At 45.8% G+C, this 25494-nt stretch overlaps 2 protein-coding genes across 2 annotated transcripts in view; one reads left to right on the forward strand and one right to left on the reverse strand.

Annotated features, from left to right (window-relative positions):
- Positions 1-19341, reverse strand: part of LOC138180221 (protein gustavus) — a 185773-nt gene extending 166432 nt beyond the window's left edge. The window contains exons 1-2 of the mRNA XM_069113850.1: positions 19166-19341; positions 8609-8726 (exon numbers count right to left, since the gene is read on the reverse strand). Of these exons, the coding sequence (XP_068969951.1) occupies positions 8609-8700 (92 nt within the window). The 5' untranslated portion in view covers positions 8701-8726; positions 19166-19341. The remainder of the gene's footprint in view (positions 1-8608; positions 8727-19165) is intronic.
- The window catches only part of LOC138180216 (transcription factor hamlet), a 64615-nt gene continuing 58052 nt past the window's right edge, over positions 18932-25494 (forward strand). Inside the window, exons 1-2 of the mRNA XM_069113830.1 lie at positions 18932-19228; positions 19707-19814. The gene's annotated coding sequence lies outside the window, so the exon portion shown is untranslated. The remainder of the gene's footprint in view (positions 19229-19706; positions 19815-25494) is intronic.

The raw sequence follows: 25494 nt of genomic DNA on the forward strand, positions 1-25494 counted from the left end.
AATTCCTGTGTTCCCCGCGAAAAATTAGTACCAATTCGTTCGAAAGATCGAAAAACGCGATTAAATTTATTCGACGCGCGAACAACGATCTTTCACTATACGGAACTAAGTAACGACTGACGACTCCTGGTATCTTTGAAACGGGTAATTCTCCTATTTTCAGCGAGAACATCCGAGTAATAGTTCGGTTCTCTGGTGTCGTCCTCGTTAAGTAGAAACGGACGAGTGCGAGCGAGCGTACGTCCGTGCTTTTCGCAACGAAACTCGACAGACCGAAGCAGAAGCAAAGCGAAGGTTTATCGCTTTATCGTCGCCTCGTGAAATGTAATGACACGTGAGAAATCCTGACGCTGAATTCCCTCCACCGTAGATAGTAGATCTTAAGACGAAGAGTAGCTACACAGTGCCAACGAGATCGATACGATTCCATTCGAAGAAACGGCATCTTACGAAATTCTATCCTGTTTTCTTGCTCGTCCCGTTCTCGTTCTTCTCCCCCCGAAGAGTATGTTATCCGAAATTCGAGAAGCAAACGAAAACTACCACGAGAGGAAGCTGTGTAATTTCTATACGTAAAACGCCGAGGCTTCGATCTGGCGAAAAGTTTGACGCAGTTCGACAGCAGGTTTGGCGAGGAAATTTCGAGCGCACGAATTCCGAATTGACGGGGCATCTTGCAACTTTTGAATTTCAGGGACGTCGATACGCGTCTAAGACATGTGACGAAGTTTCCTTCGAAGTTCACGTTCGATTCTTATCGACTGCGCGACACAGAACAGCGACGAAGCCGTTGACCCGATTGCTTTCATCGAACTAATACCAAAGACAGGGACACACGTGGCTACGTTTACACGCGTCCCTTCTCCGATAGTCAGAGAACAGATGACAGCGTCTGGTGTGGGTGGCTACTGAAACACCCATTGTCGGACCAGATTCCCAGTGACAACCGAAAGATGAATTAATCCGAGTACCAACGAAATATAACAGAGAAGAAGGCCATTATCGCTAGAGATTAATACGAAAAAGTAATATCTTCGTGTTCGCTTGGTATTTAAGGAAGTTCGTATATCGTATCGTGTTAAAAGAATTATCGTTTATAATTAGAATTATTTCGTTTTGTCTTCTGGGAACTGAAAACATGTAATAAGAAACATACAGACGAACGCGTCTAATAAATTTCAATTCGATAAATAGATTTAAGATGGATCGTTTTCGTTAAAACAAAAAGGTAGTTTATATTACAACACTGTCAGGTAACGAGCTGCATATCGGAATTGCGTGTTTAGCTAGAAAATCCGTTTAGCGGTTCGCTATTGGATTACCGCTCTATACCGATTCGCTAACTGGAAAACCTGATGCAATTACGTATCTGAATTGCCTGGTTTTCGTCTGCAACCGCGCTCGACACCGCCTCTCGGTTCCAGCAGGCATAAAATTTCCAACGACTGGTGGAACGTCGAAAGCAGGAGCCTCGCGTCGACACCGGGGGATGAAAATAACGAAGCTCGAGGAAGTCGAGCTACTTTGTTTACAGCAACGACGACGTTATCCCCAAAGGATACTTGAGGAGCGCGCGTCTTTCACGTTCAAAGTTTCCAGAAAGCAGCGAGCGGGCAGAAGTTGCAGAAGGTTCTGAGAGACTCGTAAACGGACGCGGCGAAGCTTATGAGTTTTAAATCGCGAGTTATAACGCGTGGCGAAGAGCTGCTTAGCTTTTCGGCCGGGGATCCACGGCTGCTTTGACCCGAGTAACGTTACGTCGCCTATTCCAAACGACGTTAGCCGAGTTCTCGCGAGTCGGAGAGACTCTTCCGGCGGTACAAGCACAATCTAGTTTACCCCGTTACCCTGGCTAAATTAGAAAAAGTAACCTGACGCGCTCGAGCCGCGCAACACAGCAACCGCCGTTCCGCGTTACCATCGAATCTCGTTAAAATAACTTTTCGCATTATCACGACCGCATGTGTTTGCCCGCGAAACCGAGTCATCGGTTACCTTCAACTACTATCTCGCGTTTTCGAAAACGAGAGCACCGTTTTCTTTCAGCTTCGTACTCGGACATTGTGTAATCTCCGACATTTATGTGTTTATACTTGCATCGTTATACGTGTAAACTTTCTCGACCCCGTTTCTAACATATGTAAGCGAGATATCTGCTTCTTGATACGTACGAACGAACGTCGGTTCGTTTAACAAGACGAAGAAAGAAAAAAAAATAGGGGAATTTGTATTTTTAAATACACAGAGATGGTGGCTAAAAGTAACGGGTAGGTAACTATATATATGTAACTGGTTTTGGAAGCTGATCCGTTACAGCATTCGGTCAATGTAGCGTATGCTGAAATACTGTATTTATTTATCTGAATATTTGTTACCGAGTCACAGTATCGTATAACTTCAAATTAATTTATTTCACTTTGGTAGATCGCGTATGTCGTTCCACGAACAAACTTTTGTTTGATAAAAGCAATGAAGATCGTAGTATTCAGGAACAGGCAGAACAGTCGTAACATCTGCTTTTGTTATAACATCCTGATTTTCTTAGGAAAAATTGTTCCCTTGGTAATAACGTAAAGCTTCGAATGCTTGCAGTGCTCATAAGTTAGGCCTTCCTCCATACTGTGACGTGAGCCAGCCGGCTCCAACGATTTTTACGATTGCGACGCTTAGGCGGAAAACACTATACTCCGCGCGTTCTAGCATCCTGAATAAAACGTGACGTTTCAGAGCGCGTTTATACGTACGAAAGTCCATAGAATAAACGAACAAAGAAGAACCAAAAAAGAACCAATCGTTCTACGATATAAAAAGAGCTTAACAAGGGACTTTTATTTGACAAGAATATAATCGTTTAAAAAAATAGTTACGTTCGGCACACGTAGACACGCGTGTGCACAAACGGGAGAGAAACAAAAGATCGGTCGACCGGTTTTGTATAATAAATCCAAGCCCGCAGCAGGAAGCCATGAATCAGGAAGTGCAACGATTATTGGAACAAGACACGCGGCTGCTACACCGCTGATTAACGTGAAATCGTCGTATAAGAGAGCCAAGCGACTGGCTATACAGAAGGTAATAATACGATTACCGATCGTCGTTACACGCGAGCCGTCAATTCTGCCCCGAGAAAGGTTAGAAACCGCGTACGACCACAATAAATGCGTAAAACCATCGCGGGACTATAGGGATACATCCGCGATTCCATTGGACGGAATAGTACGACAGAAAAAAAAGAACGTAACGTCGTGGTAACGGTTGTTTACAACCGGACATCGGTAGATAGCAAGTTCTTACGAAAGCCGATTACAAGCCGGACACACAGTGTTTCTCGGTTATTGCAGGTTAATCGCTTAAACACAACCAAGGTTGGCGTAATATTGACGATAACGCGGAGTACGGCACCGACGTGCGGTCTCTTTTTTCCTCGTTACACGTACGTGATGTTTCAAGATCGCTTTCATAATTGAAACCGTTCCGTGTAAATTGGAAAATGATCGTCCAGTCCCATCCCGTGGCCCGTTTCACCGGCCAACGTTATCTCGTTCGGCGAGAAATGCCCACGGTGAAATTGATATTTGATTGCTTTCTGCATTGTGAACAGTTTCCCTCGTTGTCCCTTTCCGGCTAAAATTTTAACGCGAGCGGCTACGGTTCTGTTCGAATAGGGAACTCTAGAAACACTGTGGAGAAATATCGTAAAGTTTTTGCCCCGTATCGGTCACCAAAAAAAAAAAAAAAGCCGGCATCGTTTCTTCGAACGAGCGTAAAGCAAGCGGGAATTTTACGGGCGGCAGCTGAGCGCCGAAAAACTGCCGAAACCGCTCGCATACCGAAGCTAGAAATTACGTACTTACTGCTCGTAATGAGATTATCGCGAACAGTTGTAGGGGTTTCGAACGAAAAACGCACGAAACGAGATAGAAGCGAAGACAAGGTACAGCGGATGCGTAAACAATGCACCCGATCGTACATCCGATAGCGAATTCGCGAACGACTTTATCGATCGATTCGTGCCGATGTGACATGGTTTTAAATTCGTGGTGGCCACGCTCGTGTGCACACAACTTGGGAGCCGAGACGATTAACCCAAAGATCAAAGATGCACCGTGTGAAATTCGACGAATACCGTATCGTTAACGAATATACGCAGCAGGACGATTAGCATTACTCCATCGATAGAATTGGATATACATACGTCGAACGTGCGTGGCGATCGGTATTTTCAAACGGTCGGAATCGTTACCGCTTCCAGACGGCAAACTGTCCATGGAATGGCGTATCTTTAACGAGCGCATCCGTATTGAAACGTGTCGGTGTTTAGCGAGATACACGCGGTAGATGCGTAAAAAAAAGTCAGCTGATCGGTCGCGATACGATAAGGTGTCAGATAGGGAGCCATTATCGCGAGAAATCTCTCCACGGTAACAATTGAAACAACGCAATAACGTTCTATTCGAGGACGGACCAGACGTGCTCGTTTCTGCTCAAGAGGACGACCAGGAAGAATACGAAAATGAAAAGAGGAACTAACCTTGATCGTCGGGCCAGTTTCGGGCGCGCGCTCCCGCGACTCGTCCCTCCACCTTTGCCTTTGTTTTCTTCGTTTTCACTGCGATTACGAGTTACAGTTCCGGGATGAATCAACGCACGACGAATTCCTCTGTCTTTTGCACCACGAAAATCCGTGTGTTCGGGACCTTTACCGTCCTTGTCCGTACACGGATATCTATCTTTTTCTCGCTCGTGTACCGCAACACACGGAAAATGGCAGCCCTACTGCACTCGAGCAACGCTTGCCAACCCGCGCACTAACACCACCGTAAAAACGTTCGGAAAATGTTGCGTTTGCGGTGTCCTTCGGTTGCGAACGTTTCTACGCCGTGGCTTGATAAACGACTCGCTTAGTGATATGGCAAAATATCCACGTACGACGGACAGATTCGCGAGGAAACTTTGGAAATACGGCTACCGATGAAACGGATCCTTGTTTACGACGCGACTCCGCGTACGATCTGCCGTGGATGCGCGCGTCTCGTTGGCATCCCTGCTCGACGGCTGATACTCGATTCACTCGCAACTTCGCCACAAGATGACAGAATCAGTCCGCGTTTTTAGTCATTCCTCGCTACCAATATCGTCGACCTTGCGAATAAATCAACAAAATTCTTTTAACCGCTATAATTATGGCATACTACTCTATATAAAATACTAACGAAGACCTCACTTCGGTTATCTTATTTTCATGTAATTGGCTATTTTAGAACGAACGTTCTAGGAGAAATAATTATTTGAGACCGAACGATGGTTACTTTTGGTATATCGATAAAAATTCAGTTACCTCAAGAGATATGCTTCTGGCAGATGAAACGTGGCATAAATTTATATTTTTAGAGGACTAAAAAATCAATTTTGATTTATCGGCCATAACGTTAGATAACATCCTAAATCAGAATTTCTCTCTCGAAGCGATTTATTTTAAGTATTGTTTGTAGTTTAGAAAAGTAGGTGGAAAAGTAGTCAGAATAAACCAGTAGGTATAATTTTACGAAATTATTATAACACTTTAAATCAGATTACTCTATATTTCCTTTTCAAATTATGTAACTTTCTATTTGATTTCAAATGTAGTCAGCAGACTGCGGCAATCTTATTCCATTCCAGTGGTAGGTAACGTTGGAAGTGATATGCCGACGGTAAGATACGTTCCTGTGGTAACTGTGGTAACGGTTTGTTTGTACCGATAGTACATAATTATTGTAAGTCGATACATAGTATCGCGATACATACGTATCTCTAATAATTTAGAGAATGTTGCATCAAACGAATATTATAAAAAAGAGTCTGACATTGTAAATCCCAGTAAGTCAGGATTGAAGTTGCTGTAGAATCATAATATCACATTATCGTGAATACGTTAGATGTAGATTACGAAATCAAACACCGTTCGTACGATTATCATCGACAAAGTTCCATTGTTATATAATTCTTTTAATGGCAGTGAGACTCGTTTAAAATTCTACGCATAGATAACGGCAAGCGTCGTTGTTCGACCGACGCAAATACAAATGGAACGTCAAACTAGTCTGCACTACGACAGCATAGTATAGTAATGTAATTGCTTTATTTGTAAACACAGCAAAACAAGTAAAATGTTCGTAAGTCTTGTTTACGCACCGAGACGTAACAAATTCGACGGAATCATTAACCTCGTATCGTAAATGTACGCAATATATAGTAGGAACGTTTCGAGCGATCGAAGCTGGACAACATGAAAAAGAACATTGAAAAGAACATGGAAAAGAACATGGAAAAGAACATGGAACGGAATAATTGTGCTTTTTCCATAAATGGCGTCCGTCGTTTTACTCGCTAAGGACACTCGGTTTCGTTCATTCGAGCGTAATAAATTCGTTTATCGTTTCATCTGCGCGAACGGTGCAGAAGGCGACTAGAAGATACGAAAGCAACGGGGGTTGATGGGAAAAGGGGGTTAACTCGATGGCGTGGCGAACGAAGCGGTGGCGGCGATGGTGGTGGTCGGCGATGGTCATTTGTGGGAGCTGAACTGACTTCTTGGGGGGACGAAATGTCTCTTGCGATCCCAACACGAGATACCGGACACGCTACACCCTTTCGAGGCGCTCTCTTACCACCCACTCCGAGCCGGAGTGATGTCCACCACACGACACGCCACACAGCGACGGGAGACATCGAGATTGTCTTCGGAGGAGGGTGTATAAAAGAACCCACGAACGTATTTTTGCCTCGGTCGCGGAAAGAATTGCCCTGACACGCACGGCTCGGCCTGGCCTGTCTCTCACGAAGAGGAATACTGCCGAACTACTCGTAAATAACGTCGTGTTTAACATCGTTCTTTATGGTATCGCACGGTACGATTTATACCGGTGACCAAGCTGATAAATTTCGAGCATATCGAAACGAACCACGAATACCGAAAGCGTACGACCATTGACCGCTGCTAATTGCGAGTACAAGTGACAAAGCTAATTGCATCGGGAATTAACAGGCTCTATCATTTTCTGCACTATATTTTTCATTAAAAACTATAGGTGAGAATAAATTGAAGGCGCGAGTCGCGTTACCAAGAATATCCATTAGTGTCGATTGTTAAAACAATTACAATATCTTATGAAAATCACGGCGAACGCGAGAAGATTGTTCGTGCGTGCACGGGTACACGTCAGTTCTTAATAACATCGTGTCCCCGCGTACGCTTTCCTTCCGACCGTCGATCTATCCTCACCCTTGAGTCGTGTTAATACCTTCGTTTTTCATCCTTCTCCGTACAACACATGGACAATCTCGTGTTTCATCACTGATTATGGATTATGGAATAACAATGAATGGAAATTCGAGGTGCCGCGCAGGAAGCACGGTGTGACGTGGTTTACCTTTGAGCGACATGTTTACAAGTCTGGCTTTCTCTCTCTCTCTCTCTCTCTCTCTCTCTCTCTCTCTCTCTCTCTCGATTCCCGTCTTATATACCAGAAATGAACTTTGCTCTGCATCTGATCTACGTAAAATGAAGTTGTTCGGATCGTAACAATTACGAATTTCATAGGTCCCTGTCTTTCCAACAAATTGTAAACCGGGTAGCACCGACGTCTAACCGGGAAAAGTAAAAGGTGAAAACTATAAAACAATCGGCGACGAGATCGGTCGGATAGGGGAACGCCACGCGATTCGACGATAGAAAAGATCAAAGAATCCACTTGTGTTTGTCCCCTCGACGAATCCGACATATTTTGTGGAGGAGAAAGAGCATGGTACATCGCAAGTCCCACGTGTATTCGCATAAAGAACAGGAAGACCATATACTGGTCGCGAGAGGTATGATAAGCCGTGCACATACTTGACGTGAGTACTTCCAGTACCCACGATACTTACGTGAGTACTGTGTGGGGCAACCGGTATCAACGCTGCGAGACACGGCAACGCAGCTCCTGGACATGCCACCGAGATCAGTAACCAGATATCGTCCGCTCGTATTTATGGCTACCGAGATTTCGCATTATTAGGGCTATTTACCGTTTTCGCCCTATAATATCGTGGTCTATGGCTACCTCGAGAGGGTGGAGAAACCACCTTGAATCATGGATCGTGAATTTCAGGGACGTCATCAGCTACTCGAAGGTAGAACGACTTACCGATCCTTGGTAATCGAATCGGTAGATACCTCGTTGCTTTTTGCATCTTTGATTCATTGCCGGCCACGATAGAGTCATTTTTGACTACGTTTCACGTGTAACGCGCGATAACGGTATCAAATTTATCGGCGGGGTGGTTTCTTAAGTGGACGCTCGTATTTAGGTTTAATTAGGAACGCTAACACCATAATTTCCGTTCCCTCTGTCGGAAATGATCACGCGTTCGCGCCCATGTTCGCTTCGCTGTCACCTTTATCACGCTCGAGACGATACAGTACCGTGAGCACTCCTATTACGTGCAATTATCCATCATAAATCGTAGATACGTCGGTTTAATCAAAGGGTGTCTCCCGAATGGGTGGAGAAGACCCGCCGTAAAAGATCTTTATTCCAACGATGATACTCGTTCAAACATATTAGCGAATAATAGCTTCGTTTACCTTGGTGGCCGATTAACCCGCAGCGAGAAGTCGAGCAAAGGTAGCATCCCTAGTCGTTGCCTTCGATGACGTATCTTGAAAGTATTCCTCATTGCTCGTAACAGAGCGTTGTCACTGTCTGGAACAAAAGTTTCGGATTACGTTTCATCTTTCTGAAGCAACTTGCTGCTCGTAATAGCTGCAAAATAGAAATGCGAGATTTATCACTCGTACGCAAAATTAGCATAACCGTTACTGGTTTATAAATAGTCAAGATACGTTTAACCTCGCGTCGTGCGCGGCTACAATTTGGATCACTAGCGGTCGAGTGAGCGTAAAATTAAATTGGCTACAACCTGACTAGAGCTTTCGTGCAAATCAGTCACCGATAGGTTCGTCGCTAGCTGTTCGCGCACGTTCCAACAGATAAGCCGCATTTACCGCGTTTTATCTTAGCCGTAGCCATCTATCTTACGACGCTATCACCGTTTCCGATAACGTTAATCATGGAAAGGTCGAGACACGATCGTCCTCTACGAAGAAACTCGAACAACCATCTATCTCCTAGCGAGCCGCGTTATCGTCAACGTTAACATTCGTTTTCCCGAATGCATTGTCCTGCGATCCAGTTGGGGCAGACTCCTCATTCGTCTCCCATTCAGAATGCCGGGTCCCGACGTTTCCGAATCTCCGACGCGGACCATTGTACTCGGCCCTTTGCGTTGCTCTCTCCACCTCTTTCCTTCTTCCTCTTTTCCTATCTCTCCCCTGTAGCGAGGCTCGTCTCTCCCTCTCCTCGGTGGTCGATCTCTCTTTCCATACTCGAAGTCCTCTCGTCCAGAGGTAATGTGGTGCCTCGAGGAGTACCGAAGGGGTGGTGGTGGATCGAGGGAGGCGAACAGGCCGAGCGCTCTCGTAGATGGAGTTTTTAGGGGTGGCGACATGGAATCCGGGAATTCGTGTCTCGCGGGGTAGTCTCGGTAGGAGCTCTATCGATTCTCAACGAGACACACCATCCTCCGCTGTATCTTGCCCATTTCATACCCGTGGAACTCGTTTACGCAAAACCACTCGGTTCGGTCCACAAAAGGAAAGTTTCACTATTACGTCGTGGCAACGCGATAAGGAGGGATACGACGAGGACGTAAAGTTCGAAGCTTTCGACCGGTCGAACGTGACCGAGTTCGGAATTGCCCTCATAAGTTGCAAATAGCGGTGGTCCTTTTTGTCCTCTCGATACGGGGACGTCTTCGTGCTTTTACGAAACTCATTAGATAGGGAAAAATTGCACACGGCCACGGCTAAAGAATGCTTTTAATGCCGAAGCGACTTTGAAAAACGTTCCATGGAGAATATTTGATGTTAAAGAGCCGTGCACCTAATAGACGTCCGCAACAGGATCCCCATCGGTGACGAAAATGGCGAGAAAAAGTAGGAGTAAAGCTGACGGAGCCGCAGCCGAGGGAAGTGCACGTAACCGATAACCGATAAATCTCGCGATAACGCAGCATATTAGGGAGGTGAGCGCCGCAAACTCTGACGTGCACCCGTATACTTACGACCCTTCGATTCTAATCCAACCTTCTCACCGGTAACCCAAATTACGCGTCGATAAACTAGGTCATGTAGGCTTCATTCATTCTTTCGTAGTCGTACTACCGTCGCTCTTTCGCCAATTTTTTTTTACTATAATTATCGCTCGATCCGTATCACGACAGCGTGAAAGGAAAACGACTCAAACGTTTCACGTTCGATGATTTTTCGTTCATTTTTCATATACCCTAACGTTAACGTTTCGTCGCACGAAAGCAGTGCTTGATTTCAATGTAGCTGGAAAGCAGATGGCAAAGAACGATACGATAGAAACACGAAACTCGAGACAAAAGGAAGGTGAAGGCGTACCACAATATCGTAGCCATAAATCCATCGGGAGTTGATCAGCCGACACTCTGGAACCAGTGCACGTACCTCTGGTATATCCACGGCATGACCAGGAAGGGTCGCCATCTTGAGGGTTTCCTTCCTCCGCCCACAGGGGTGATTCTTTATTGTTTCAATAAGCACAGCACAAGTCCGGTCTTATTAGCGAAATAAACCTCTTTTAACGGCATTGCCGTGCCCCCTTCTGTCTTCTTCTCCCCTTCGCTCCGACTCTTCCGTTCTTTTTCTTTTCCGGAGACCAACGCCAGAGAGTAAAAGCTGACCCTGTCGAGGAAGGTAAAGCTGTGGCTCCCGCCGGAAAGAGGAGACGAAAGAGTATCCGTAGAAGATGAGAGAAACGGAAAGTGGCCAAAGGATACTCGAAGGAGTTCTCTTTCAGAGGAGTCGAAAGGGAGAATCGATAGGTTTTTCCGCGGGTTCCCATGGAGACCGCGAAGCGAATCGGACTATACACACGATAAGCGACGAAGACGTGGAAAGAGCATCGTATCGCCACCGTAGTAACCACCCTTCCATCCCCATGTAGTACCTCTTCTCTTTTCTGCCAGGGTTTTAAGAGAAATTCTACCACCGACCTTTAACCTGTTTCCTTTCCATTTTACCGCGATTCGAACCAGTATATTCCTTCATCGCCATAGCTTCGGTGTTAAGTATTTATATTTTTTCTTTTAGATGGACGTCCGTCCATATAAGCTCAGCGACCATTCAACGGTCCATTTTCCTTCTCGATATTCGCCCCTTTTACTTTCTGCACGCTGTATATCGGTATCTCCGATATAAGCGGCACTAGGTAGAAAACGCGCGTCCAACATCGTCAGGTCGGCCATCTTGCTGGATCGTTTCTCATCTTTTACGAGGCTCGACACCGCCGTTCTGCCGCCGTCTCGTGTCGTTTCGGCCCCTGCGAGGAACAATTGAATGTCGCCGAGTTTATTTTCGGAAGCCTTAATTTAATTCCCGTCCTGTCGAGGGAGAGTCGTCGAAGAAAAAGGATAGGAACGACGTTGGGGGCGGAGAGGAGTAGGAACGGAACGAACGGCCGCGGTTAAGAGGCGGATCTTTTGTTTCTCGCCGCTCTCCTGCTCGAGATGGTCTTTTTAAGTCACGTCGACTTCTCGAGAGAGGCCCGGTTTATGTCCGCTACGACGATCGATTGTTTAGATCACTACGCGCAGCGCACGTTTGCTTTTACCTTTCAACCGTTTGCAATATGCAAGTTGCGAGCTTTCGTTCCTGATACGCGGCGAATGGTCTTAAAGTCCAAACGATAATTTTAACCCAACTTCCATTTGGCAATTCTCTCTTCCTGCCGAATATCTCCAAGTTCAAAGTACTAAGAGTCTCGAACGTTACAAAATACCATATGCGACACCTCGACCGATACTTGTACACAGATCAAACGGTCGTCGGCTCAAAGATGAAATTCGTTACGAACGAGCTCGGCAGCGGCAGCGGCAGCGGCAGCGACACAGAGAGAAGGTACTCGAGAGAAATTATCTCGCGATGCGTACCAGGTAGCACAGGTAGGTTCGTAGTACAGGCAAAGAAACGTGTCTGTAGAGACGATATTCCACGGTACGTAGGTATCCGTACAGGTGTATAAGTGCGTGGTAGCTTTGCCAGGAGTCAGTGACACCTCTCGCATCGTCGGTGGCGGCGGCTGTGGTTTCTGGTAGCCATGGTAACCACCTCCTGCTCCCCCGCCTCATCATCCACCTTTTCCACCTCCTGAGGGGCCTCCACCACCACCTCCGGCCCCCACCAACCATGAAACAGCGCCTCCACCTACGCTACGCTCTTCTCTGTCTCTCCCTTCCTCTTCCCCAACCCGTTTCCTCTTCCAATTATCACACTATCTCGCTCGGTCTCACCCTTCTTGGATGTCACTGTGTTCTCTTGAACTCCGCGAGGTTCACGGTAAAATGAGAGAAACTGAGAGGAGCGGAACGAAAGACGCGAAGGCCAGAGAAGGTAGAACGTACAAGTGGCCACTGTTGCCAAGCCTGTCTGTTTCTTCCCTCCGCTCTTCTCGCTTCTCTCTTCTCTCTTTTCTCGCTGACTCTCTGTCGCGGTCTTCCCTCGTCGACGCTGGATACACGCAAGCTGCGCGCCGTCGGCGTGGGTGCAGCCGCTGTGTATGAATAGATGCGGCAGCGTGTTACTGGCGTCGCAAATGAACGCTGCCAGTGCATTCTCCGTTTCTCGTTCTCTCTCCTCTTCCGCCAGCCGGTCTCTGCCTTCCTCCTCGTAAATGTCTTTACTCTCCCCTTCGCTTCGTTCCGGTCGCGGTGCACGTATCGCTTCTCTCTGCGTGTCTGCCATAATGGCGTTGGCCCGTCACAGACGCCAGTTATAGCCAGATCTACGACGGGATGTATGACTAACGCCTCCTTCTATTCTCGGAGACGAACTCGATCGTCCGAGCCGCACGACCGAGAGGAAACGTCATTGCAAATAACGCGACTATCTTTGCTAAGGAAAATTATCGCCGCGCGTTACGTTTCTTTTCTTCGGCCGAACGATCGCAGGATCTCCCATCCGAATCTTCAACCCGATCCCTGCAACTTCGTTCTTGTTAGCTTCTTAATATAGAAATTGTTAGCTCCATTCGTTGCGACTTTGGTTCTCGTATCTACGGACATACGTATACCGAGGAATCCACCATTTTGGATAACGCAGCTCCGACTATACACGCAACGAGAGAGACGATGATCGTGGTAGACGCGCAAACGCGAGGATGAGCAGAGATGCTCTCGGTGCCGGCCCAATCAGAAACGGAGGATGCTCCCCTTGGCCCAATGGGGCTCCTGGAATAGCTGCGAGGCTCGTGCACACACGCACAAACTGAATGTCCTGAAGAGCCGAGGGACAGACGAGCTTTGGAACACGCAGGACGGTTGCGATGAGCGAGGGAGGCATCACTACGAGTGGGAAGATCAACAACCAATGGGGAGTCTTCTTGTCGGAGATAACGATGGGTCGAGTTATAGCAGCGAGGGGCCGTGAACAGACTAGAGAGAGGCAAACGAGAAGCGAAACAGAGTGGGAGAAGATAGCGAGCAACTTTTGCGCCAATCGTGCTCCCACGTTTGCAACAGGGAACAAGCCACGCCATCGAGGATTCTTTGATTTCCATATGTATATGCATAGATAAGATCGCGTATCGCGATAGATAATAAGAGAACGAGTCACTCTTGTAGGTGGAACGCGGGAGGGGAACACGTTGCAAGGAAGAAGTCATAAACCTTGATGAAATGCAGCAACGATAAGTCGTAAAGCTAATGAGACTAATACATCAAAACTGTCCAACTGATATTCCAGTGATATATGAGCAAACCGCAAATACCCTAGTGCATCGGTCCAAGTATGTTCCGAAGAATGTTAAATATAAACATGGCGAAAACACGTCGCCAGCATCGATCAATCATCTCACGCGGGGAGGACTCTATCCGGCGTTATCGAGTCGCGATAAAAATTACGAGTAATTACAAAGCGAAGAAGCAATGCGAGGCATTTGTTCTGTGGCAGAGTTTTAAAATACGTAGCACGAGCGAGCGTGTTAACTCGGAAACTAAACGTCGCGGCGGTGGTCCCTCTCTTTCTTATCGCAAGAGCGAATGCACAACAGAATTTCCAGAAGTAATTGGGAATACGCTCGATTACGAGACTTTCGGTGCAAAGATGAAAGGATCGTTTGATCCAGACACGCGGCAGCTACACATTTAGTAAAACGCGTGGACTCGTGGAAGGCTCCAGTTGTCGATGCGTTTTCCCAGACTCGCAACACACAAGCCGAGTTGCAGAGAGAACAGTTCTCATTCCCTCTCTCTCCCTCTTATTTCCGTCAACTACATCGTCGTCGTCGTCGTCGTCGTCGTCGTCGTCGTCGTCGTCGTCGTCGTCGTCGTAGTCGTCGTCGTCGTAGTCGTCGTCGTCGTCGTCGTCGTCTCTCGGAGCGTAGAGTAGTATTGAGGATGAGGTGGGATGGAAGACGAGGTGCGCGCGGCTCCTCCTCGGAGGATCAATAGAGACAGGGAGACGAGACCTCTTTCCCTCCCCTCCGTGCCTCCTCCCGGTTCTCTCTCGTCTCTGCTCTCATCCCGCCATAGCAGCACCCTCGAGAACAACCCCTCCCGCTCTCTGCAGCGTCTCAACATCCCGGTATCCTCCGCCTCTTCCCTTGCTTTGGTGAACTTCCTCCACCCTGCCATCGCGCTATGTCGATGCCGAGGGCCGTGCGATAAAAGAGGATAACACGAAAAAATGGAGGATGAGTAGTAAAAAATGCGAGCTCTGCGATACGAGCTTCGTCTCGAGCTAGAAACCGCATAGGAGGTTGTTAAGCGCAGAAATATCGTTTACCATCTGCAGAGTGTCCACTATCATCTTCGGTTCCTAAATAACGAGGAAGCAATGGAGTGAAATTTTATCGAGAAAATAATCGGTAATTCTACGATACATACACGTGTATATGTGTGCCCCTGAAAGTGAGTTGAATTCGTTTCGAAGGACTTTAATATTCTGCAAGTTGAAGCGGTACTCTCTTCGCAATTGGAACAGGAAAAAAGACGCAATAAGATGGAAAAAGAGGAAGGGAAGGGAAAATAAAACGTTGCCGCTTACAGAAGGCTTCATACAGTCTAAGAAAAAATGGGAAGGAGTAGGCTTAATGTTACGCGGCCGGGATGCAAGGAGTTCCGTCGGTGGTCCGACTATGTGGGTGGGTCGGACAGAGATGGGGAAGGATAGAGGGGATGAAGAAGGACAGGGTGGAGAAAGGCAGGAGTCGCGAAGGCTTGTGGGTAATGTTGCGTGATGAGACGCCTCGCGGATTCATCGAGGAGAGGAGAAGAGAAAAGGAAAAAGGGAAAAAGAGAAGGAAGAGAAGAGAAAGAAAGAGAAATGCAGAAGCTGGCTCTGCTCTAATTCTAAAGAGCACTCTCGGCGGACTCTCCCCCGCTTTTTCTCGTTCCCTTTCTCCATCTTTTTGTCTTTCTCTCTTTTTCAATCCTGCGAAACGGGCTCTGCAGCGCGACGAAAATCCAGCAGGCCACCACCGGTAGTCGTGTCATGGGGATGAAAAACGCATTTTCTTCGTCCTTTCTTCTCCTTTCTTCCCGTTCCCTCCTACCCCGAGCTTCTCTCACGCTGACGAGTCCTCGTTTTTTCCTTCCTTCTATCGTTTAGACGCCGATGGAGCCACAGGGAAAATGATTCCACGCGATTTCGAGGCACCGTTGTTTGACGAGCTTTTAATGCCTGTGCTCCGCGTCCTACGCCGCCGAACGTATATTACCACAAAAAAAACTTTATGGAGGTGAAAAACCCTGCATTTGATTCTTAGTTATCGTACCAAGGGAACTCATGACCGTCATGACTACGGAACACGATGTAGCAAGTTCTTTACCGATTGAAATCCTTAATCGATTCTCCAATCATACGTACGATATATGCACTATGTAAAAATATTAGACCATCCAAGTACTCACGGCGTTGCTTTTTACCACAGTATCTTTTTAGACTGTTTCTACGTGCTACGTTCTATTTACGATTTTCCTAATTTGGTAAATGCTACAACAAACAAAGCGCCGGCTAAATATTATGAAACAGGAATCGTGTATAGGAAAGGAAAGGAAAACGAGTCAGAGAAAAACAGCAAAAATTAATTTTTTGAAATACTGAAAAAAAGGATGGCAGAAAATACGAAATGAGTTTGTTAAAAAATTATTCGACGGTACGTATTTCCCAAGGAACTCTTGCTGCTGACGGAACCAAGAGAAATGCACGCGAAATATTTATGGTATATTTTAATTACTAATTCATAGATCAAATATATACAATTGATGAACTAATCATTGAAGTTAAAATAATACCGAGTATCTCCATATCCGTGCATGAAATACACAATTCGTTTCGTAGACGCTTCAAGGCTTTCGCATGCAACTATATCTATTCTTGTCAGAAAATCAAGAATTAGATTACAGATATATTTGTCTAATGACAAACCAACGATGAGACGAGAGAGTAAAAGCAAGAATCGCAAAACGAGGAATTATAGGTGTTTGCCCCCACCAGCAGCTTGTTGGTGCCTTTCAACTGGAGAGGGCAGGATCCAGAGGGTTGGGCAGTCTACCTCGGCTGTGATTAATTTGAATCAGCAAATGCCTTCGAGGGTTTACACTGACTGAACTGAAGGCACTGCCATGCCGATAATATGCTACGGTCGAGAAGCTGAATCGAAAGAGAAGGAGCAAGACGGACGAAACGGTGAACGAGGGAGGATATACCAAGAGAAGGGAATTCTATGGATATGTTCACAAGGGAAGGAAACATCCCCTACACAAACCGCAACGAAAAGCCAACGGCAGCCACGAAACAACCCCCTGCTGCCTCTCCACCGGGACGATGCATGTACACAAGAAAAGAGAGGGAGAGTAGGGAGCAGAGGGAGCAAGAGGCAGGATGTACAGGAAGGGAGAGAAAGACCGAAGAGGGTGGAAACCACGGAGGTGAAGACAGAACGGAACCAGAACCGCGGCAGGTTGGAGACCGTCTTAAATCACTTCTCTCTTTCTCTCTCCTTATCAAATTCTGCTTCCAACCACGACCAGTTTCCAAATAGCAACCCCTAGGACTACGCCAACGACAGACCAACTTTGGTGCACAGAATATGGTTATAATCCTGAATTATTTTAGCTTCCCGCACCATCCTGAAAAGATGGTTGTTAAACAGCGTAACCGTTTTACATAAATTTTTCAAAACATAGAGGGTTTCTTTCACGGGATCTCGCAGCTTAATGGTCAAAAAGATTTTACGACCACATTGGGGCACGTTGAGACGTGTATGATAATGACTTCATGGTCGGTAGGAATCTTATTATGGAAACAGAAACAGTGAAATTCGAGAGGTTCCGTTTTATTGACCAACGTGGACCGTCTTTGTGAAACAAGGCCGGTCATTGATGAATTTATCGTTTCAAAGGTAGTTACGCGGAAATGAGAGCACACAATTGAGAATTTGAAGCGATCGATTCTCTCCGCGAGACCGACGGCACGTATTAACAGGGAGCATTTACGCAAAATTCTAGAATGCTAACCCCCGTTGTTAATCGACGGACCGAAAAGGGGAAAAAACAAGGAAAATCTAGTGAAACACAACGAGAACCGGTGTACGGAGAAATTTCTCTCGCTGGCGAAGAAAAAGAATCGGAAACATATTAACGATGACGACTGGGGCTCGCGTTAAACTGGAACGTGAAGCAAGGTTTGACACGAAATTCTTTTTTCTTTTCTTCGCGAGCTTCGAAAGTTCCGCCAGGGCAGCAGTTAACAAATTTAAAAAGATGAAATCAACCCGTCCTGTAAACAATCGTTTTCAAAACGATTACTCCAATTTTATACTCTGCTACAACTTGTTCCATCCTATGAATAAAAATCGGCTCTAGAATCGACCACGAAACAATATCTCGCATGCGATCGTTAAAGCAATACGGGAGATGACTTAATTTGTCAAGTATCCTCGCCTTCTCTATCAAGAACTCGCATTTCGTTTCCATGCCATGTGATAACAGGCGCCACGATCCACGGTGTCGAAGAAACGACATAAACAGGAAACTCAATATGACAAATACGGGGGTAAACATTCGGAGGAAGTAATAAACGAGCATGGATTCGTCCCTGGCGGAGCAAGGGTGTCGGTAGACCCAGTGCGCCTCGAATGTACCCCCCCTTGGGCTTCCAATTACTCGCGTTTAGTTGCGTTTTTCCGCTCGAATGCCCTCTCTATGATACACTCGCACACTCGACCCGCGCTTGGCTTTTAGTTACCCAAACCCACTTACTAACACGCACGCTCGCTCGCGTACACCTGATCCGCTTGTACGTGTGTGTCTGTATTGGCGCGGTTCGAGCTCCTACACACTGAAAGACGACTACGCAAACGTCTGTACGAGCTCGGTAATATTACAAGGGGTAACGATTGACTGGGTGCCACGCCAAGGATTACCAATCAAATTCTCACTACAAAGCTCACTCGAGCCTCGACTAACCTTTAAATAGCGACGCGATAACTTTCTTGTCAATGAGAATGCCGGGTAATCGATAGACGATTCTCGATCGCGACGATAACAATTTCTTAATTTTATGAAGGACGAATCAATCCTTTATACGAGTCGGGAAATCGATATCGATTCTATGATTCGGAACAGACTTTAGTCGATGTATTGAAACAGGTATAAAGAGTAGGATGTAAATGTAAATATAAAAATATGAATAAGTTAAAAACGAAGGATGTAAATAAACGTAAGAAATATAGACCACGGATGCCAACTGAGGCGCACGGTTCTTGTTGAAAAAGAGATAGAGACATTTACTCCCTCCGTAGAAAAGGAAATAGAGATCCGTTATTTACTTCTATCTGTTTTTTAACGAAGCCTATTTTCTCAACACGGTATATGCGGTCTACCTTTTACGCCTACGGAATGACATAACCTCACACTTATGCCAGTCATTGTTCGATACTGTGTTAATGATGTACTAATTGCGAGACTTGTTTGATGCAATATGGCACGAATTTGCGAATGAAAAAATGCGTTCAAAAGTGACAAAGTAAATTTGATATCTTATGAAGTTACTCACCTTCTGCTGAAAGATCGTGGAACACGGATATACTCTGTTCAGTGAAATTGTCTTCGTCTTAAGGTATTCTACTCTCGCAATACGTTATATATGAAGAAAGATTGTACACCAGTTATGAAAACTTTAAAATTATACAAGTCAAACACGGTACATTGCTTACTATCCATTATAACAAAGAATTACCGCGTGAACGTCACAAAAGACTGAGAAGACGAAACTTTATACGAGTAGGATACTACGTCTGTCAATAATTATACCATTTTCATTATGAATCCTTTACTACTTTTTATGTTTAACTCTAACTACATTAACAAACTTGAGTATTATTAATATAACATCAAATAATTTAAATATTTCCGGCTGTAAATTTCTCAATATTTAATTTTGATGTTGAGTCACGTCCATGTTACGCGGTAAACCAGTTGAAAGTCATCTGCGCGTTTTACGACATTGTCAAAGCGTCATTTGAAATGTATCATCTTAATTATATATATAGTGAAAAATAATAATCATTGTGTGATAATTTTTGTGATAATCATAGGTTTTAGAGCAATCTACACGCGAAGATGCCAATGTAGTAAGAAAAGAAAGCAAGTATTCACGAATCCATAAGGAGGCTGTATGGTGAACTGCAATCGCGTCGCGTAAGGTAAGGTTATGGCATTTTAGACAACACAATTATCGTACCTTTTTTGCGTCCTGAAAAAGTGTTAGATGCTACGTCCTGTCGACGTACGATCCAAGACAAATCCACTTCCGTCTCTGTTCGCCCATTGCGTTAACCAGCAGATGTAAGTTGAATCGTCTGTAGAAATCGATGACACGGTAGCATATGCTGATTCTACGAGTCATCGATCAAAGATTTGGGACGCGGTCGTTAAAATAAATCTTTGGTTGGCCACGGCTAGATAGAGCACGTCGTGTGTCTGGTATGTGATACGATAAAAATAATGTCCGGGCAATAAATACATAATTCTCGTTGCCATCCAGCCACGTAATAATATAATAACGAAATATATTGTCTTGACCTGAAACGTAGAAGTCACGCCATGTTTCTCTGTCCACCTTATTGAACGCGCATAATTTGTGCGGCGAAATAACTGAAAACGTTGTACCATAATGCCATGCGGGACCTGAAAGGGAAGGTAGTTAGGTCGAGCGATTTGTCCTCAAGTGACGAAGCTCGTGAATACCTGACATACTTATCGCTCGAAATTTTCGTTTGGGACAATGTCGAAAATACCGAGATTTTCGGCGCTGATATCGAGATACGAATTCTGAATCCAGAGGGAGATTCCGATTCAACGCGAAACACGTTTTGCTTTACATCGATAAGCTATCGCTTCCATCACCCTTGTTTAGTCGGAATAGTAAGCCGAGCACAGACTTATTAATACGCGGCAGTAAAGGTCACTCTGTGTATCTCGTTAATCATTCGGATTTAATTTAGAATGGCTAGTCGAGGTTTTAGGCCTCGCGTAATTATCGTGGAAATTTATAAATTAGTCCTAGGCTTAACGATTTCGGGATTTCCTAACGAGATCACTTTTATGTCCTCGTAACGAATATAAATAAGAAGTGGCAGACGTTGCTTTTGTTAGATCAGCGTCGAATACGATGCAATTATGCGAGTAAGACACTGCTGTTGGCGGTGCGCTCGTTTTTGCGATTTTCCAGCGCTCAAGGATCCGGGATAACGAGTTAATTTAAATACGAAACATCAAAAGCTTTTAATCTTTTGCGCGGCTTAGTCAGCCAGGCAACCTACTTTTTTTACCGCTGATACACGCCACCCTCATTCATATACATTGTAACGCGAATATCCAGCGCGTATATCTGCGCGATTATTGAACAATCAGATACGTTAACGACAGAATGAAAATGGTACTTAATCGGAAAGAAGGGAAGAGGCAAACACCGGGCGATCCGTCGTGGCATTTTCGCTCCTTATCCTCGCTCGAAAATGCATCGTGCGTTTTTAGTTGGCGTATCTTCCGTTTCTTGCCAGTTATTCAATACGACTTTCTTTTCTCATCGCGATCGCTCGAAAACCTTGTACCGATATCACCTTAATGCGCAAAAGACTTCTTATAATACAGTGCCGCGAAAAATACGGGCGTGCGCTTCATCGGGTGGACGCATGTTTTGTGAAGGAATTGCGTAAACTCGAGTTAAGTGCGCAAGGCGATCGAGAACATTTATGATATTTTTTTGCGGTCTTGGAAGGCGATACAGGGTCTCTCGTACAGGTCGGTTCGCATGTCTCGACGAGGCGGTCTCCGTGGTCACATCAGTCTCCGAGCATGCGAGGGCCCCCGAGCTAAATCCCCGTAATATACACACAGGGGCACTGTCGAGGTACTATCGCGGCATTATACAGACATACCTATATCCCAGCCCGATGACTGCTGATATGACATGCGACCGTCTTAGATATAGGCTGCACGACATGCTTCGCTCTCTTTCTCCCTCCATCACAATTTCCTTCCACTCTCTTTGTAACCCTTCTCCTCGTTTCTCACCCTCTTGTAATTCGCCATCAGCTTTGGAAAACGCTTCGCTCGAACGACGCGTAATCAGCTTACTCAGTCACGATCTTTTTGAAATGCGAACTCGATGGTTGGTACTTTTCGAACAAGATTTGCCATCGAGTAATTGCCTTAACTATCCGACGAATACAAGTAGGAGAATCCATAATGCAACGCTGTTCGATACGTTGAAATAAGTACGTGACGATGTAAAAAATAACGAGCCGTTCGTCTTTGAAAATAAAGTGGAAGGCGCCTCTTTGCTTCCTCAGCAATTATTGCTGGTACTTTACTGCAGGTAAATGCGATTCGATTCGTCTTGCTCGGTGTGCTATCCAGCCGGAGATCTGCATAGCTGTGCGTCACGCACTCGAATAAAAAAAGTTATGTACTCATGGTACTCGGAGTCCAATGTTAATGGATGTTAAGAGTAAAAGCTCATTCTTCTTATTCACAGATACTTTTAAGATAATCGCGTATACACGCATGAGAAACATTATTTCATAATCTGCGCCGCATTACGGCTGAACTAATAATATATTGCAAAATTACAACTTTCAAATCGATCCGGCAGATCTCGCTGCTTTGAAATGTTGGCGTAATTGAAAAACATGAGTCGCGAGCTCCGGCATGATACTTTGGCAGCGTGGCTGGGGAAAAAACGGCCAGTGAAAATTCGCGATGAATATGGAGAGTCGCGCGATAAAACTTTTAAGCGCATGAACGATGTACAAGCATTTGGGAGTTCCACGCTTCCGCGAAGTCGTACGAGGCCGGAAAACAGGCGGATGTAAAAGCCGCTGTAAACCACCTCTTCTGCAATCTTCGTCAGGTAATGTCTCAAACGGTATCGATTAGCAGTGAAAGAAAGTGGACTCGTTTAGAAATCGCCATTCAGAAATCGTACGATGCTCGTTATCCTCGTTCAAATCTCATTTTCGACAGATCAACGATGTATGATGTTTGATTTTCTTCGTATCGAGCAAACCCTTTCAAATTGCCTTCTGAATATAAATAGAAAATTTCATCTTTACGGTTGTAATTGTCAAATAGAAAGGAAAAAGGAAATGTCTTGCCCTGTTAGAACGAAAGAAAACCAGCGGGCTGTTAATTACGCTCGCAAAGATGTATCTAGAAGAGACGGTAGGGGGTGAAGCCGGGTGGTCGCGCGCAAGAAGTCGAGTCCACAAGCCGAAGAGTAACCGAACGCTCGTTCCTTTTGGATCGATAAGGGTGGTAGGGCGGATTGGCCTTTTAGCTAAGGGTCGAGAAGGAAGGCGAGTGGTTTTTATAGCCAGCAAAAGGACAGGGAGGGTCCTGGAATCCTCGGGTGCCTTACTCGACCAGAGTATCCCTAATATACGTCATCCGTTAGCGGTACTTTTCTACATCCCTTCCTCCAGCGACCTCTCCTTTTGGTCAGAAGTGGCCAAATCTACTTCCTCCTTCTCTTTATAGATTTCGAGATCTCGAGTAGCCTTGTACAACTACCCTAGAGATTGATCCCCACCCTCCGGATTCCTTTCCCTCCTATATCGAATGATATACATTTCTGCCCGCTCATTTTCGATGGTACCTGATCATACGTCGTACGTTGTAAAACTTAAATATATTTTTCAAATCTAGATCCAATTTGGTTACGTACTCCATGGATCGTAGATCGAACAAACGATGAAAATGAGATTAATTTCATAACAAAGGTGGAAAGACTGGCAATTATTTTCCCCGAAAAGCTTCGATCGTTACGCGGAATCGCTTGGAAATCATTGTGGCGAAAGTTACGCGCGCGAAACGTAGAAAGAGAGCAGTCGTTTCTCGTACGTTCGTTCGTTCAGAAATCTTACCTCGAAGAAGTCGGTCGAAAGAATTGCTGCACTTGTACAATACGTTGTATCGGTGCGACAGTCGAGGTTATCGTTGACTCCTACGCCACTGACAGGCACGTATTCAATTTGTGCGGAAAACGTGTGCACGTTTACCTCGCGTAGATACGTACGACGCGTATATGCCTTCGTTCCACCCTCTTTCTCTCTCCTTGGTTGACCCTCGCCAACTAAAGCGGCCAACACCTGCCTCGCGTTAGCAAGCGTAACATAACGTAACGCAGCGAGCGTGCACACGCGCGTGCATCCGCGTAAGAAATACTATATCCATTTAAAACATGGATGCCTTGCGAAGTTACACATATCCTTCGGCCGCACTTGGTCTCCTCCGGGTGCTCCTTTTTCTCCTTCTCCCTGAGGGACTGGTTGCGTTTTTATGTGTATACAACCGCGGGTGGAGCACGTGCAGCGGGAAACAAAGAAAGTCTGGCGAAAGAGGAAGGCGTTATTGGAGGAGGAAAGCCAGAGAGATGAGGCGGGTGCCGGCGAGAAACGTACGGAGAAGGTGACTCGGAGAACGAGCGGAGAAAAAATAGAATGGAGAACGAAAAGGAGCGTGGGGGGCCGGATGAAAGTGTGCTGCGAAACAGTCCCAGTCGTTGTGCAAGACGAGGCAACGTCTAAGAAAATGGAATGGAGGTGAAAATAAAGGGTACAGATCGTCGTGCGAAAAGAAAAAGAATTTACATGAGCTAGCATATATTGGCGAACGAGTTGACTTTGCCAGGAACGTTCAGTCAGTGTTAAACTGGAACAACTGTTTCATACCAATTCGACTGATCTATGTTATTCGCAGTTCTCGTAAAAGAAATAAGAATGCATGAAAATTAGACGACGATGATATGTGTTTGAAATGTGCTTTTGAATATTCGTTTTCGACAAAAAGAACGGAGCAATCTTTTATGATTTCCCGCGATGAAAATAAACGTTGAACTATATTGGCGTGCGGCTCGTACAACGATACGTCGTGATATTTCTGCACTCCGCACACGTCGTAGCGTTCCTAGCGAGTCGAAACCCAGAATCTCCGGTCAGACCGTCACCAATAAGCAGATTGTGCGAGCTGCACGTAGTTCTCATTAAAATAATGTCTACTTACTCTACTCTATACGTAATTGCATTACGAACGAAGTAGTCTGTGAAACTGTTTCACTTAAAATGTTCACTTTGAAATTTTCTAAATCGCTACCTAGCCGAATGTCCTGTCATTTCAGTAGCTTGTCACTCGTTTACGATAAGATGTTCAGCTTCCGTTGGAAAACAATTTTCCTGGCCTGATTAGCAGGTACTCGAGAGAAAGAAAGAAACGATCATGGAAAAAAATCAGCATTTTCGCAAACGAGAGTTTATAAAGGCCGCGATGTAAAGTAAAAAATTCTCGAATCGCGCTTTCAACGCGAGCCAAATTCTCGTTGGTTTTTCTTTCTTCGCGCGTGCCGTGTTTCCACGTTCCACGCGTACCGATGGAAACACACGCTGAAAAAGAAGGGAGAAGAGGTGCCGATCCAGGTTTCGAAAGGGCGAAGAAGCAGGGCGGAGCTGCGCTCGGAAGGGTGCGCGGGCGCGTTTCACGCCGAACCACCATCCGTGGGGTCGGAGGTCGTGTTCAGGTGCGACGAAGACGGAGAAGAGGGGCGCCTAGCCGAGCGAACGTACCCAGAAATGCAAAGTCGAAGTGTCGGTGTGAACCGAGTTGCCAGCCAGCGAGCTTCCAAGTCGACGCACTCGCGGCACTTCCATTCGCATTCCCTTCGTCGATTTTCATTTTCTTGGTGACGCGTCGCGCACCACGCGTGCTTTTCCTCTCCGTCGCGTCGTCCATCGCGCGACGGCCGCCGCTACGCGATTCGCGCCGATCGGAAGAGTTGCAAAGGCCGCGGGCAATCGATCGAACGGACCGATTCACGGATCGATCGAT

The sequence above is a fragment of the Bombus flavifrons genome, chromosome 5 (genome assembly GCF_040668555.2).
Source record: "Bombus flavifrons isolate JBK064 chromosome 5, iyBomFlav1_principal, whole genome shotgun sequence".
Classification (NCBI taxonomy): Eukaryota; Metazoa; Arthropoda; class Insecta; order Hymenoptera; family Apidae; genus Bombus; species Bombus flavifrons.